The 17,191-nt window shown below is 43.8% G+C and overlaps 1 protein-coding gene across 1 annotated transcript in view; it reads left to right on the plus strand.

The window, feature by feature from the left end:
- The window catches only part of LOC308322501 (cadherin-22-like), a gene marked incomplete at both ends in the record, with an annotated part of 118,609 nt that extends 105,186 nt beyond the window's left edge, over window positions 1-13,423 (plus strand). The window contains 3 exons of the mRNA XM_080773787.1: window positions 2,334-2,483; window positions 3,307-3,408; window positions 12,858-13,423. Coding sequence (XP_080629913.1) covers window positions 2,334-2,483; window positions 3,307-3,408; window positions 12,858-13,423 — 818 coding nt within the window. The remainder of the gene's footprint in view (window positions 1-2,333; window positions 2,484-3,306; window positions 3,409-12,857) is intronic.
- Window positions 13,424-17,191: the final 3,768 nt, after the last annotated feature.

A 17,191-nucleotide genomic window follows, 5' to 3' on the forward strand; every position in this document is an offset into this window, starting at 1 on the left:
TTTTATCTATCTTTTATCTATCAGGGTAGAGTACGCAGTCAGGATACAGATTAAACAAGTGGAATTGTAAGTGCTGACACAGTGAAATGAGCAGACAAATTTGGAACTGGACCATTATAAAAAATTAAGCTCATAAATAGCTGCTCTCTCCTGATTGGCTGAAATTTGGCTGAAATTCTGATAGTAATGATTACTATCAGAATATAGTGATTTAACCTTTTAACAAAAAACTTGTTTTAACGAACAAAAAAAAACATATCACTAGAGGTGGTTGCACACTGGACGCGTTTTTCGGAAAACCGATGGAGAAACGCCGCTAAAAATCCGAAAAACACGCTCGGTGTGTGGGGATCTTTACTCTTCCTTTAAAAGGATGCTTTAAATGCATGATTTAAAGGAGATATTTTCTTTTCCTTTTACATTATTGATCATTTTAGTCCAAAACTGTTTAAATCAAACTTGTTTGTGTGTTAAGGCTAAGTTTAGTGGAGTCGCTGGAAATAGTCAAGCCAAAATGCCTGAATCTGCCCTATAGTCCGTCTAAAGCCTAATTTATGCTTTGTGAAATGACAGTGTTGCGACGCGCTGTGAGCTTGCAGATTAGCTATTTTCAGCGAGCGACATCCTCGGATCATGTAGTGTCAATGAAGTGTAAGACAAGAGGGAGTCTCGTCTGAGACAGATAGAGAGACTGATGGACGAGACCACTGTGTAAAAGTCAAAAGGACAACGTCATGGGAGTTGCACTCAGCACAAGTTCCCCTGCATAAACAGTAACACCACACGTGCCAGAGAAGTGCTTGTGGATGGCAAGAATGACAGTGATATATGTTCCGGGAGATGGATTGCTTTGTATCCCTTATCCGAGTATATCCACAGAAGCTGCTCTGACTATTATCCTCTAAATCCTCCTCCCGTATATGCTGAATTACATTTGTCTATGGGGAGGGTGCATATGCACACACACACACTGCTGAAGTTTAATTTCAAACAGTGACGCTTCCTCTTGTATTTTTGATTACCCGGTGAATGTTAACACCACGCAGCCAGTTCACTTTGCTGTTGGAATGATTCAACCCTGAGTGTGACAATGCCTAGGCTGTGCCAGGCAGCTCCCCCCAGATGGAGTGGTCCTTGAACTGCTTATATTGTTGGATTATCTCTGGGGTTTGTCATCCCCCGTTTTTGTCCTGTTCATGTTTGTTTATTCGAGTTGCCGTGCAGTGAACAAAACAAAAACTATTCCGCTCCAGCGATGACAAGGACTACAACAATATAAATCTATTTATTATCACACAGCAAACACAACATCCTCTCGTCCAATCAGGGACCCAATTATACAATACCTTGAACTGATTTACTGTTAGAATTGATTCAGTCTGTAGTCCCTTACCTGCCGCAGCCATGCAGCCAGATGTTTTTCTCTGAAGACCCCAAAATTCACCCCAAAATGAAACACAAGCTAAATCGGCTAAAGCTAATTTGGCTGCCGTATTTTTACAAGTCACCCGAAGCGGAAATGCTTTGGCCATGTCTCGCACCCCCCGCCCCCCTTCCCACCCCCACCCCCACTACAAAAATGAGAGAAACATTAGAGAAAATATATCATATATGAATACTGAAGGAAATAATGAAGGAAAGTTTATGCATGTACTATGTGTACTATGTATGTAAACTCTTAATTTCCATTTTCCTATATAGAGCGCTGCAGCCCTACCATGACGACGCCAGGCCCAGGAAATGATTCCCATTTTTTTCCCGAGTTGGCTATTTTTCCCATAGACATTTCAAAAAGGTTACACCGCAGACAAAGCCAACTCAAGTTGTGACAAATCATGACAACAAACACAATATTTTGGACGACACAAATACAAAGAAGAAAAACAACAAAAAAAGTGTTGTAACCTGCCGCTTTTTTTTTGCTCGGCCCAAATAATTCTGTTTGTTGTCATGATTTGTCACAACTCGAGTTGGCTTAAAAGGTCTTTAAATAAATACTTTTTGAAAAGTCTATGAGGAAAATGAACGGGGAATCGTTTCCTGGGCCCTGTTAGGGGCCCAGGTTTTGCGTATGCACATAAAATGCTATTCTAGTACCGTCTACATAAAATGCTATAAGTCTGTATGAAATGCTATCTAAGTTACATAAATCGAGCTTTTGCATATGCCTGTAAGGTCGCCGGGGCTAGGGCAAGTGCTACGGGCCATGATGGAGTATGAAGAGGTGGGTTTTCAGACTACGGCGGAAGATTGGGCGTGAGGCTGCAGTTCTGATCTCTCTCTCTCTCTCTTCCCATCTATTTGTCACCTTTCCTCCGCCCCCACCATGCCAGACAACACGGCTGGTATCCGCACCAAGCGTTCAGGTTTCAACCGCCATGAGCAGAACGTCTACTTCCTGCCCATACTGGTGGTGGACAGTGGGCCTCCCTCCCTCAGCTCCACAGGCACGCTGACCATTCGCATATGTGGCTGCGACCGCGGTGAGTTAACCGCCATTTATACTAAGTTACGTTCTTCTGCTGGGTGTCATGCACCAGAAATAGCTTATCTAAAAGTTCACAACACGTCGCGACGCATTATGCATCGTGAGTTTATGGGCCGGCTATTTTTTGGGCAACCCTTACGGCGTAAGGGTTGACGTGGAGTGACGTGGAGATCCATGGTGGATGCCCTATGCTCCCAAGGGGTCAAAGAGGACTAAGTCAAGTCAGTTAAGTCTTAACTGCATCTCTTACATGTGAACACATAACACTCAAATGACAGTAAATCATTGGTTTACACTACACCAATAAGTAATTTAAAGTGCTTATACCTGTGGCGTGTAATTGCAACTAACTACTAATATTATATTCCTGAATGCTTATTAAGTTTACAGCATAATCCATTGGTGATCGAGATTCTACTATACGTGTACAGTGGCTTTTTTATGTATATTCTTTCCTGAATATGATGCTGTTCTCGTTCTGTGTCCAGTGATGTTTTAAATACAACAAACAAACAAACAAACAAAAAATCGGACAAAATCTGATTATGGAGTTTACATGCTGAAACTAAAGCCATTGCACTTGCAGTCTTGCAGTCGAGTGCATACATCCTCTAACTAATCCTATACAATTGTGAGATATCCGCATCTGTCCTCAATGTTTACCTTTACGTTCCATGTGACCTTTGCGTTTGACCTTTTCAATCCAAAAGTTAATTATTTTCCTGGAGCACTATACTATATGCATTAGTGAGATTCAAGGGCCGCTTTTTGAATACAAATGGAGTGCTTCTTTTTCTCTCTCTCTCTTTGCACTACAGATGGAGCCATTCAATCCTGCAACGCTACAGCCTACGTGATGAGTGCTGCTCTCAGCCCCGGAGCTCTCATAGCGCTGCTGGTCTGCATGCTCATCCTTATCGGTAAGTGTTCATCATAAGTATGATGAAGGGGCACGGGGGGTTCCTCTTCATCACGGACCACACCTTCAACAACAGCACGTCCATCACATTTCCCGTCAGAAAGGTGCTCTAAAGTGGAAATAAACGGTTTCTAGGGGCGACCGTAGCTTAGTGGTAATCATAAAGTCATCGGTTCGCCTCCTGGCGAGCCCGTGTCTATGTGTCAAAGTGTCCCTGAGCAAGGCAATTAACCCCTAACAGCTACCCCTGAGCGCTCATTGTGAAGAACCACAGCCATCAGCCATCGGTGAAGCTCCATGGGATCAACAAAGATCACTCCCACAATTCTGTAAATATGACAGTAAACAGTGAAATCCTGAGTGCTAATGTGCTCTAACTCAGTGTATACATTTAACCAAATGGACTTGCTGTGTATGAAGAAAGTACTATAAAAAAGGTTCACTCCACTCAGAAATTCATGCAACCAAGCATACTTTAACAGCCACTTTTTTGAAGTTATCTATATTTCAGCATTGAAATCACACACACGCACAGCAGCAGAAAAACAAGGGACAAAAATACATGAAAGGGGATAGCCTACATCTTTCAACATTCCTTCACGGGTGACTCACATCGGACATTTTGTCTGTGCTATTTTTTACGAAGGGACAGCTTCTTCTGCATGTACGGCGTACAGCCGATGCCGCCTGGCTTTGTCCGTGATGTCAAGTCACTTTGTTCTGTGCCATGCACACTGGAGATGGGATGGAAGAGGGGGGAGAGGGGGCTGCAAACAGGCAAAAAGAGCTGCCTCAGCACTGTATCCTTCTGGAACAGAAGGCTTTAAATAGACAAGCCTTATCTCACTTTCTCTGTTACAAAGTTGTACGTGAACGCGAGCCCTACACATACACATACGCATGCATACACGCGTCAAACACACACCCCAACGTGCACACACGATACACAAACACAAACTAACACATTAAGCTATATATTACACTCAAACACAAAATGTGCGAGCACACACACACACGCACATACACACATACGCACCACACATCCTCATACATTCTCTATCTCTCTGCACTCTCTCTCTCTCTCTCTCAGAGGAAGAGGAGGGCCTGAGAGGGTTAGCATTGTCACCACTGAAAGTTTGATGAGCCGGCTCTCTCACTCTCCTCGATCATCCCGCTCTTCTGAGCCACAGATAAAGAATCAAGATGTTTTGTCTCCCTGGCGCGCAACACTTTACATAATGTTTTACATTATGTGGGCTGTGAATGATGGATGGCGTGACACAGGGTTCGCTTCAACTTTGAATAACGGGTTGCTTGTTTTGCTTTGCTTTCTTGCTTTGAAACAGCCTCTGTAATGAGGCGCGTTAAAGCCGTGTTTCCCATTAGCCAAGACATATTCCGGTGTGGCGACGTTGAAAGAAGGAGCATGATTTATTCATCAAGTTTCTAAAAGCCTAGAAATGCTGCATACTGTATGGTGCATACTGTATATATATAACCTCTGGCCTCCAGAGGTTATATATATTTGTTGTTGGTAAAGCGCCAAGGTTTGTTGCTCTGGAACTTATACAAACAAACTTAATGTAAGCGTCTAAACTTGCCAAGAAGCTCAAGTTCATCGCCCCAAAATCTATTATCTTGGATTCACCATCTGAACTGCCCACAGCCTTCCTATGAGACAAAGACTGCATGAGTAGGAAACTTTTTTGGTATTTTATGATGAACATTAGTTAGGACCAATTATAGGAAGAAGTTGAAAGTTGAAAAGTGGTGAAGTGGTCCTTTAACTGTAGCACTTGCACCACAGATTCAACTGAGTGCTGTTGAGTGGTATAGAAATTACTCCCTCACGAGTCAAGACTGGAGGCACAGATTGAGTGGAAGCACCTAGATGCTGCCTGACTGTCCACTGTGTGGACAGTAGATTGTAGGAGCTGCAATTAGGTGCTGGGCTCAGGGGGATGAAAATGGACAGCATGTGTTCCAACAGTTGTTCGCTTGTATTGTATATTGTATAGAGTAGCTAGCTGGACTGGAGTGAGCCGGCATGTGAAAGCTACAGCAATCATCACATTAGCCAATACTTTGCTGCTCCCTCTAAAAGCATGACAACATACTAGTAATGTACACACAGATGATAAGCTTTGTCCTGTTCTTTCACAATACACACACTTCCAATGAACACATATACAGACACAAAAGCATCTTTCCGCCCTTAACACATTTATCCCTGGAGTCCAAAATTCGGGGCGAAACTATTTAAAATATATATATCGAAATTGTATGTAAAATATGTGAATAAATAAGTGCTTAACTGCATAGTAGTGAAGGACTAAGGGAGCAGCCCACAGAAGCAACCCACAGAAGCACACAGCCATTAACCACTAGCGGCTAGGTCCTAGCCCAAGCAGAGAGCGGGCTCCTTCTCCCGAGGCCGGACCACCCCTATTACATCAATTGTTGGATGATGAGAACAATGAAAACACATTTCTGCCTAATTACCCTACAAGCAAACAGTCCCTCTATCAGTTAATTTAAGGGGGCCCGATGTGATGAATCCATTCCACTGCGCTGCGGCATCTGCACGCATCCGTTCCAATTACCAGCCATCTGCCGTGATGAACTCCTGGGCTCGCTCAGCCAGCGTGGCCCAAGGGGAAATGAGCCGTCTTGTCAGGAACGCTTATCGAAATACCTGTACACAAGGCGGGCCGGGGCCATTGTGTGTGGAGGTAATGGATGTATACATTGTACATTATGGTTCCTACAGAGGTAGAGCATGTAGCTATGCACTTGTACATTGCCTCGGACATGCTAACCTGTAGCTAGATACTGTACGCAAACCCGTGGCAGCAGTAGCATTTGTGGTGTGCATAACGGATACAGTGATGTATGAGTCTGACTCACGCACACTGGCAAGATTTAAGTCAAAAGTGAATGTCGGGCCGGCCGGTCGTTATAAGGCCGGCCGGTCTTAAAAGGGCCGGCCGGTCCTTAAAAGGGCCGGCCGGTTGTAAAAAACTTTTTTTAAGTTAATTTTTTTTTTTTGGTAACTCTGTCATTTCTCAACCGTTTTGGATGGGGGTGGTCTCATTTGAATCGTGCCGCCCCCCCAGGGGCATCCTTGGGGTCTCAAAGTTGGGGGACCCCCCGGGACCCCCAGGGACCCCCAAATGGTAACTCTGTCATTTCTCAACCGTTTTGGATGGGGGTGGTCTCATTTGAATCGTGCCGCCCCCCCGGGGGCATCCTTGGGGGTCTCAAAGTTGGGGGACCCCCCGGGACCCCCAGGGACCCCCAAATGGTAACTCTGTCATTTCTCTACCGTTTTGGATGGGGGTGGTCTCATTTGAATCGTGTTGCGTTCCCGGGGGCGTCTTTGGGGGTCTCAAGGTTCGGGGACCCCCCGGGGACCCCCAGGGACCCCCAAATGGTAACTCTGTCATTTCTCTACCGTTTTGGATGGGGGTGGTCTCATTTGAATCGTGTTGCGTTCCCGGGGGCATCCTTGGGGGTCTCAAAGTTGGGGGACCCCCCGGGACCCCCAAATGGTAACTCTGTCATTTCTCTACCGTTTTGGATGGGGGTGGTCTCATTTGAATCGTGCCGCCCCCCGGGGGCATCCTTGGGGGTCTCAAAGTTGGGGGACCCCCCGGTCCTTTGGTAGTGTAGCGGTCAGCGCTCTCGCCCCTGGAGTCACTGCTCCATGTAGGTGCGAGTTCGAAACTTGCACATGGCAAACTTTTTTTTTTAAATGTTCTTTTTTAGCCTATATTGTGTATGGACACAATAGCTACATTTTAGACTGTATCATTATTGTATATTATATTAAAACAGACAAACAGACAGGCAGACAGACAGACAGACAGTGTGTGCGTGCGTATACAGTGTGTGTGCGTGCATGCGCATACATTGTGCGTGCGTGCGTGTATGCGTGCGTGCGTACGTGCGTGCGTATACAGTCTGTGTGTGTGTGTGTGCGTGCGTGCGTGCGTATACAGTGTGTGTGTGTGCGTGCATGTGTGCGTATACAGTGTGTGTGTGCGTGCGTGCTTCATCGTATTTATTATTATTAATATTTATATTTATACTTCATTGTATTTAATATTATTATTATTATTATTATTATTATTTATATTTATACTTCATCGTATTTATTATTATTATTATTTTATGTCTTTTCCTACTTGAATCCGTAGCCACTGGCACTGCCTGGTTTGTCCATCTGTACCTGCATGCATAGATTGATTGCTCAGTAGGGCCAGTAGGGCCAAGTTAGGGCCCTAGGAAGGAGGGAGGAAGGAAGGAAGGAAGCAAGGAAGGAGTGTGAGTGTGAGTGTGTGTGTGTGTGTGTGTGTGTGTGTTTGTGTGTGTGTGTGTGTGTGTGTGTGTGTGTGTGTGTGTGTGTATGTGCCACTCGACTCCTATACATCATTTAGCATACCAAGTACCCCAATTGCATTGCACACACACACACACACACACACACACACACACACACACACACACTCACACACACTCACACTCCTTCCTTCTTTGCTTCCTTCCTTCCTTCCTTCCTCCCTCCTTCCTAGGGCCCTAACTGGGTCCTACTGGGTCCTACTGGGTTCTACTGGGCCCTACTGGGCTTCCTTGCTTCCTTCCTTCTCCCTCCTTCCTAGGGCCCTAACTTGGCCCTACTGAGCAATCAATCTATGCATGCAGGTACAGATGGACAAACCAGGCAGTGCCAGTGGCTACGGATCCAAGTAGGAAAAGAGATAAAATAATAATAATAATAAAAATATGATGAAGTATAAATATAAATAATAATAATAATAATAAATACAATAAAGTATAAATATAAATATAAATAATAATAGTAATAGTAATAGTAATAATAATAATAATAATAATAAATACAATGAAGTATAAATATTATTATTATTAATAATAATAATAATAATAATAAATACAATGAAGCACGCACGCACGCACACACACTGTATACGCACACACTGTCTGTCTGTCTGCCTGCCTGCCTGCCTGCCTGTCAATCTATCTGTCTGTTTGTCTGTCTATTTTTTTTAAATATAATATACAATAATGATACAGTCTAAAATGTAGCTATTGTGTCCATACACAATATAGGCTAAAAAAGAACATTTAAAAAAAAAGTTTGCCATTAATGCACTTTAGCTGTTATCAATGTTAGCACTTAGCATCTCTAGTTCCCATTGATGTTAGACACAAATAAACAATGTTATCTCAACCATGTGTTTATATTCAAGTGTATGGAATATGCATTCAACAGGGTACTGTAGATGTGCGCATGCGCGAAGAGCGAAGACCCGTTTTTTTCTCATGCATTTTTTTAAACATTTTTATTTCATTTTTTATAACATTACAATTATGCATGAGATAAAAGAAAGTATTTCATACATTCATTCATTAGCAACTACATTGGCGAATCAATTCACATCAAATTCACATAATAATATTAAGACAATGACAATTTCTTGAACGCAATGTAATTCAAAACATGTCACATTACATTTCATTTCAAACACATTTTACATAATGAAGCATACAGCACAAGTGAAACATCTTGTCATATTTGAAAAAAAGAATGTTTCAAAAAATAATCCACATTTTTTCAAAACATTTCAGCAGTTTTAGGACTCCCTGTCACGAGTTGGCGGCCTCCCTGAAAAATCACAACGTCCGATGCGCCCTGTATAATTTATAATAATAATAACTGTATAATTCATCATAGAAAATGTATGAATAAATATTAACACAATTTTGCCTTGACATTTAGTCTAAATTAACTTTAAGAGGATTTGATTTTTAAAATGCTGTTATACAAATTAAATGCATCATGATTAAATAAATGACAATTTGAATTGAATGTCAATAAATCCATTACAATGAAAATGATGAGTGAGTAAGTGCAACAAGCTAACCCCCACGTCCAAAAAAGTAGATAAATGACAGAGTTACAATTTGGGGGTCCCTGAGACCTTGAGACCCCCAAAGACGCCCCCGGGGGGGCGAGACGATTCAAATGAGACCACCCCCGTCCAAAACGGTAGAGAAATGACATAGTTACCATTTGGGGGTCCCCGGGGGCCCCCCAACCTTGAGACCCCCAAAGACGCCCCCGGGGGGGCGAGACGATTCAAATGAGACCACCCCCGTCCAAAACGGTAGAGAAATGACATAGTTACCATTTGGGGGTCCCCGGGGGCCCCCCAACCTTGAGACCCCCAAAGACGCCCCCGGGGGGGCGAGACGATTCAAATGAGACCACCCCCGTCCAAAACGGTAGAGAAATGACATAGTTACCATTTGGGGGTCCCCGGGGGCCCCCCAACCTTGAGACCCCCAAAGACTCCCCCGGGGACGCGACACGATTCAAATGAGACCACCCCCATCCAAAACGGTTGAGAAATGACAGAGTTACCATTTGGGGGTCCCTGGGGGTCCCTGGGGGCCCCCCAACCTTGAGACCCCCAAAGACTCCCCCGGGGACGCGACACGATTCAAATGAGACCACCCCCATCCAAAACGGTTGAGAAATGACAGAGTTACCATTTGGGGGTCCCGGGGGGTCCCCCAACTTTGAGACCCCCAAGGATGCCCCCGGGGGGGCGGCACGATTCAAATGAGACCACCCCCATCCAAAACGGTAGAGAAATGACAGAGTTACCATTTGGGGGTCCCTGGGGGTCTCGGGGGGTCCCCCAACTTTGAGACCCCCAAGGATGCCCCCGGGGGGGCGGCACGATTCAAATGAGACCACCCCCATCCAAAACGGTTGAGAAATGACAGAGTTACCAAAAAAAAAAAATTAACTTAAAAAAGCCGGCCCTTTTTACAACCGGCCGGCCCTTTTAAGGACCGGCCGGCCCTTTTAAGACCGGCCGGCCTTATAACGACCGGCCGGCCCTTTTAAGGACCGGCCGGCCCTTTTTACAACCGGCCGGCCCTTTTAAGGACCGGCCGACCCTTTTTACCGGCCGGCAGGCCGGGACGGTAAAACGGATTCTGCCCTTGCTGAAATATCTTGCCTTTACCAATCCTGCCAATAGCATGCAGTATAGTAAAATAAACAATTATAATTATCCCCAAACAAAAGCACATTACCGCCACCCGCAGTGCGATGGATGATGGAAATTACATGTCCTGCATTTACAGGAAGCAGCTGATCTGTATGTACGAAACAGTTTGCAGTGTCAAGGTCCCCACCTCCCATTACTCTCCTCATCAGTGAGAATTGAGAGTAATTGTCTGAGCGAATGCTTGGCACACATGGCGGCACGCTCCAGAGCCTATTACGTAGCTGTGACGGCTTCCTGGACCCCGTGGCAATTAACTCCCATTTATAGAGGAGAATAAACACAATGAGCTGAGATGCTGGCATCCCGACGGACCGCACCAAACAATGCAAGTGGAGTGTGACTGTACATTATCAGTCAGAGATATTGCATAAAAAGCCCCCAGACGCTTTTCAGTGAGTTTTTCCTCTTCGCCCGGGCGCCGCTCTTCCGAGCAGGCCGTTTTCCCCTCAGTAAGTTATTGTTCAGGTCATTTACACCAAATAAAGACAATTCCTGGGACCTGCAACAAGTCATTTGTATAGATTAATATGCTTGTCACAGACTCTCTTAGTGCTTATTGAGTGGAACGGAAGGACCCAGAATTGGAGGGGGAAAAAAGGGTAAAACTAAAAAAGAGCCACCTACCAACTTCCAAGGTAACTGAACATTTGAAAAGATTTGATGCCAAGCCGGGACACCCGTAAAATATCTTATAGTTGTTAGATTAGATTAAGTACATATTTGTAAAACTGTCTGTAGATGGGGATTGGGGAAGGATCTGAATTACGTAATATTACACTCAAGGGTGTGCTTTACCGTGATTATTGGCACGGCAGTGATGTGGCATCACTCAAGAACCAATAATCACACCCTCGAGTGTAATATTGTGATTATGCAGTTACCAACAAAGCAAAACACATCAGTGTATTCATATTGTGGGGCAATCAACTATCAAAAGAAAAGAAAATATGTTTAGCTATTTCCTGATCTGACTGAGACATCCCTGTTGATTCAAAGTAGCAGCTCTCTATCACAGAGGCTCTGTCTCGATCACCAGTCAACAGTCAACACAGCTGAGCTGTCAAAGCCGGCCCGGTGCAATGGGATGAATTCCAATATCCTCTGAGGTATAGGTCGCGTGGTGGCCAAAATATCTGATCTACAGTGTTACAACACGCTGTGGTGGTGACACGTTAAGAATGTGTAGATCGGCCATTTTCGCCGCATGATATCGTCGTACGACAAAGTAGGCTATAAAAGGCTGTAAATGTTTTACGAAAGTCTCGGAATTATCAACGTAATCCATTTGGAACGGGTTTGTTTGTTCTACGGTGGGTCTTGCTTGTAGGTGTGTGTGTGTGTGTGTGTGTGTGTGTGTGTGTGTGTGTGTGTGTGTGCGAGCGCGCACGCGCGTGCGTGTCTGTCTCTCTGTTTGGGGTGGTTAGTGACTCGAGCGTCTGAGTGAATTGAAATCTGCTTAATCACATGTATACAGTATGTAGGCAGTAATTAAAATGAGATTAAATCTTCATTGATTTATCCAGATGCATACAGCCTTTGTTTTCCTCATCTCATTAGTCTAATAAGGGATCCATCTATATATATTTTTTTTATCCAGACTTTATCGACCTCGCCATTGTTCTATCCATATGTACAGTAGTTGGTGTCCTCTGTTTCTCGGCAGTGATGTACAGTAAACTTTAACTCTGTGGTGCTTTGGACTCACTTACAGTAATTATTGACGGAAAGATTGACATCCCTTAAGATTCTGGGCAAAGCAATTAGGATTGTGGAAAATCAATTCTCATGCAAATTAAATATTATTTGAGAAAGCTAATTGTCTTCATAGGGGGTCAAAGTAAGTTACACAAATTAGAACGTGTGTGATTTTGGCCTCCATGAATTTAAAACATTAAACAAATTTGCACATTCCAGTAAAACCTGTTGTACTTGAGAGAAACCTTATCGAAGGACCTGACTGCATTTTGATCCCAGGGGTTCAGCTGGTTATGTCTTTATATTTACTTTGATGAAGTGCACTTCCTCTTTTACCATCAACCTTTTGCCTGACTGCTCATATTCCAAATATATGTATTATGCAGTCCCTGAACCTCATTCAAGTCACATGATTTCACTTAATGACAGTTTTCAACATCCTATGATTTGTGGCATTTACCTCAACCCATATCGGGCGCCTCATTTAACAACGTGTGTAATGCTGAACAAAAACCCATTACATAAACATCCACTGTCCATATGATTTAATATCACAATACCCGCCTGATGATAATCTTTAGTTTTATGTCTCTCTCAGTCTCACGGCCACTTCTCTCTACCTCTCTCTACCCTTTCCCTCTTTCTATCAAAGTCCTGGTCTTGCTGATCGTGAGCCTCAAGCGGCACAGGAAGGGCCATCGGATGTCCGAGGACGAGGAGGACATGCGCGACAACGTCATCAAGTACAACGACGAGGGCGGAGGCGAGCAGGACACGCAGGCGTACGACATGAGCGCCCTGAGGAACCTCTACGACTTCCCCGAGGCCAAGAGCTGCTCCTCCGACTCTGGGCCGGCGGACCTACGCTCGCTGCCCCAGTGGGTCCAGACGGCCAGCCGGACGGGGGCGGGAGGGGGCGGCGCTAAAGGAGGCGGGGCAGCGGCGGTGGCGGCGGCGGACTTCACCGTCTTCAAAGGCTACATCCGCAAGAAGGTGGAGCAGGCGGACGCAGACCTGTCGGTCCCGCCGTACGACTCTTTCCAGACGTACGCCTTCGAGGGCAACAGCTCGCCGGCGCTCTCGCTCAGCTCCATCCACACGCTGTCCACCACCTCGGAGCAGGATTTCTCCTACCTCGGCGACTGGGGGCCGCGCTTCAAGCAGCTGGCGGGCTACTACGCTCCCCCGGGGAACACAGAGGAGGAGGAGGGGTCCTAGCACTGAGCTAGGTTTGCACCCGAGACCTGAAAACTCTCCGCTGTGCTCTTCTGCCTGTAAGGTTACTTCTTATATCCGCCTCCTCCTCTGACCCTCGAGTGTTCCACTGAATTACCTATTCATACTCCAGTTTTAGGTGATGAGGTGACCACAGTTTCGGTGGTCACCTCATATCGAATAGTAGATCAAAATAAAAATGTACACAATCACAGAGAGCCAAGTCAATATGCCGAATATAAGATGACCCCCATTTTCCATGACTCATATGGAAAAAGAACATTAATGTCAAATTGTCTGGTCCCCGATATGACTCTAGAAATATGAAAAGACTCTAGAAATAGAAAATGAATTATAACTGTGATATGCTTACACGTTCGTCACATTTCTTTATGGAATTGGGCTCCGACTATTGATTATAATAGAAATATTTCGCTTTGATTCATAAAGAAATTAAGAAACGCTGACTAAGGGGCAGCGGTGGCCGAACGGTTTGCGGAGCGGTCTTGATATCGGAAGGTCGCTAGTTCGTATCCCCGGACCGGCACGTTAAAATTACCACCGCTGAAGTGCCCTTGAGCAAGGCATTGAACCTCTACCATGAAATGTTCTATGAGCAGGGCCTGGCTGTAAACAAGTTATTGAGCTTAGTCCAGTACCCTGGGTAAATATAGTAACTTTGCTTTGCTTTGCTTACTCAGTGCAAAACTATGCTGATTTATTTATTCATAATAATTAACTAGTCTGATTAACCACTTAAGCCGTATTTAATTTATACTTTGTTGTGTAATGGTGTCATGCAAAAATATACAGCAAACTGACAAGTATTTTCGGTATTTAAACATGCATTTTCACCTATAATGACATGCTCAAATGTTTTTGCATAATTCATTTAATTGCAGTTGTTCAATTATCTTTTGCGCCTCTAGAATAATTGATAGATATTGACAGACTTTGACTGTATAAATTACAAATACATATAATATAATTTGGTAATACAGTACCGCCCTATTCTTTCTCCCAACAGTTTGTATGCTGGCAGAACTGGAAGAGGCTGCTCTACGGGTCCCTGGTCTGTCCTCCGTGTGTCATGATGACCTTCCTGTTGGCCACGGTGGCAAAGCGTGACCCTGAAGAGCTGCAGAATGGCCGGGTCCAGCTTATCTTCTCTGAGGAGAGCAGAGACAAGCTGGTGACAATACAGGTGAGACCCTACAGTGTGTCTAATGGAGGGCAGAGACGCGGTGTTGAGTAAAAACAGAGAGAAGGGCTGGAGCGCTGGCGGTGGTTTGCTCTTCACCGCGGCTCGTGACGTCATATTGTAGTTCGGTGGTCACCTAACCACCGAAAATCCAGACTATGTATGAGCCTTAATGGAGAGCAGAAACAAGCTGGTGACAATAGAGCGTCGCAGTCACACCCCCTTTCATTACGACACCAGGCCCAGGAAATTAATCCCAATGCATTTTTCCCATAGACATTTCAAAACGTATTTATTTAACCCTCTAGCACCCAGAGTTGCTTTTAGCTACAATTTTATTTTAATTAATTACTAAATTATTATTATTTTTATCTGTTCTTTTTTCACCTAAATGTCATCAGTGATGTTCATTGCAATGCCAATTCAATGCCATTAGTCATGATATTTGCATATAAATACCCCCCACAGAGGCTGAAATTCACACAAATAAAAAAGGTTTGGACTCTGTGCAATTTTGAACATTTTTTAACCTAAAACTTTTGACCTTTACCCTAATAAAAGTAGGTAAAATAATTGTAATATATGTTTTTTTGTGATCATTAGAATGTCTAGAACATGTTTTATTCATTATTGTGAAAGATATCCCCCAAATGTAAATTATTAATTTATTATATTATTATATAATTATTATATAATTATTATAAATTTTTCATCAAACTTTATTTTTTTATTTTTTTTAACATCTTTTTTAGTGTCAGTGCTAGTATTACAAAGTAGTAGTAAGGTTGAAATCTATTTTTTGCAAGTAGAAATTAATGCGGGTGTTAGAGGGTTAAAGACCTTTTAAGCGTCGTACGAAGCCAACTCTTGTCGTGACAAATCATGACAACACACACAATATTTTGGACCAAACAAATAATTACAAAGAAGAAAAACAACAAAAAAAAGTGTTTTTTTCTACTTTCTAATTATTTGTTTGGGCCGAAAAATTGTGTTTGTTGTCATGAGTTGGCTTTGTCCGCGGCGTAAACGTCTTTAAATAAATACTTTCTGAAAAGTCTATGAGGAAAATGAACGGGGATTTCTTTTCCGGGTCTCTCGAGGGGGGCGGGACTGCAACGCTCTATACAGGTGGGATTATAAAAGTGGACAGGCTCAGACACTTGCTATAGTTGCTAAGGATGCATGAGGTCATCAACACTGTTTCATTCAAATCCTGGCCCAGTAATTTTCTTTTCTAAAGAAAGAAGCTGTGTAATAAATGTTACACAGCTTATACATGGTAGCACCACTGTGTTGACGTGACAATAACTATAATGTTCTGTTGAAAAGGAAAACAATGTCACCGTGAGTACATTGCGCAGCCAAAAAGGTTGAGAACCGGCCCTGCAATAGAGTAACACAAAGGGCCTGATCCCTCAGACAGACCAGTCGTTCCCGATGAGACCACTGCTTACGTTGAGGCCTATAGCTATGTGCTAGAAGGCTTGCAGGGGCAAGAGGAGGCCCACATGCTATTCCAGAGGGTGTGTGTGTGTGTGTGTGTGTGTGTGTGTGTGTGTGTGCGTGCGTGCGTGTGTGAAAACGCTGTGTATAGCAGCTTAAATTGAGCTATTATTCATTTACATGCAGGTCTGACATTTTTCTAAAAATGACGGTCTCAGTTTTCCATCTCTACAAATCAAACGTACAAAAAGAAGAAGTACATAAATTCAGAAAATACAGAGAGAGAGAGAGAGAGAGAGAGAGGAATCAAGGTCGTGGTCTCCATTATTTTCTATGATCACTTTGGCTCTCTGGCACACATGGATGGGTTCGTAGGTTCATGCACCTTGTCTGCACTCCCTGTGCCGTCCAACAGCTATACATTACCCTCAATGAGGGAGTATCTGTGTGAAGGCAGTTCATTTGGATTCTTGTCTCCCAGTCTCTGCTCTTCTCACCATAGCATGAGCCATAACTGTAAACCACACTGTATATTCATCTCAAAAGGAGAACAAGTTAGCCTAAAACTAACAAGTTAGCCTAAAAAGGTGGAGGCGTGGGCAATGTCATAATACAATTATGGGCATGGTAAGAAGCGCTTTCGACACCCCGCGGAGTGCGCAAAACGGCCTTGAATTAGTCATGGGAGTGTTTAAGGAGTGTTTGAGACGTAGCCAATCAACGTCCGTACTATTCTCTTTAGCAGTCAGCTGATGTCACACACGGAATGCGCCCTTTCCTGCTGTGGTATTACATTTCTGCAGGCTGGCACCATAGAAGACATGACATGACTTTGTCACATGTGGGTTAATTATTCCTATTGAACTGCATGCTGTCACCTTTATGCCTCAAAAGAACAGATCCACAAGCTGTCACAGCCATGATGTGCATTCTGTAGCTTGTAGGCCTGTCTCTATTTTGTTAAGTAACTTGCAGTGTTAATTGGAAAGTCATTACAGCGGCGCAGCCATAATATGCTATACAAGGGAGGGAGATTTACGCACATCATCACTTCATTTGTTTCTGTTCTAATCGTGAAAAACAGCTGTAAAAATCTTTATTCTAGTTAATTTGATTCATAAATG

This window comes from Protomyctophum bolini (genome assembly GCF_963924005.1).
Source record: "Protomyctophum bolini genome assembly, chromosome: 2".
Classification (NCBI taxonomy): domain Eukaryota; kingdom Metazoa; phylum Chordata; class Actinopteri; order Myctophiformes; family Myctophidae; genus Protomyctophum; species Protomyctophum bolini.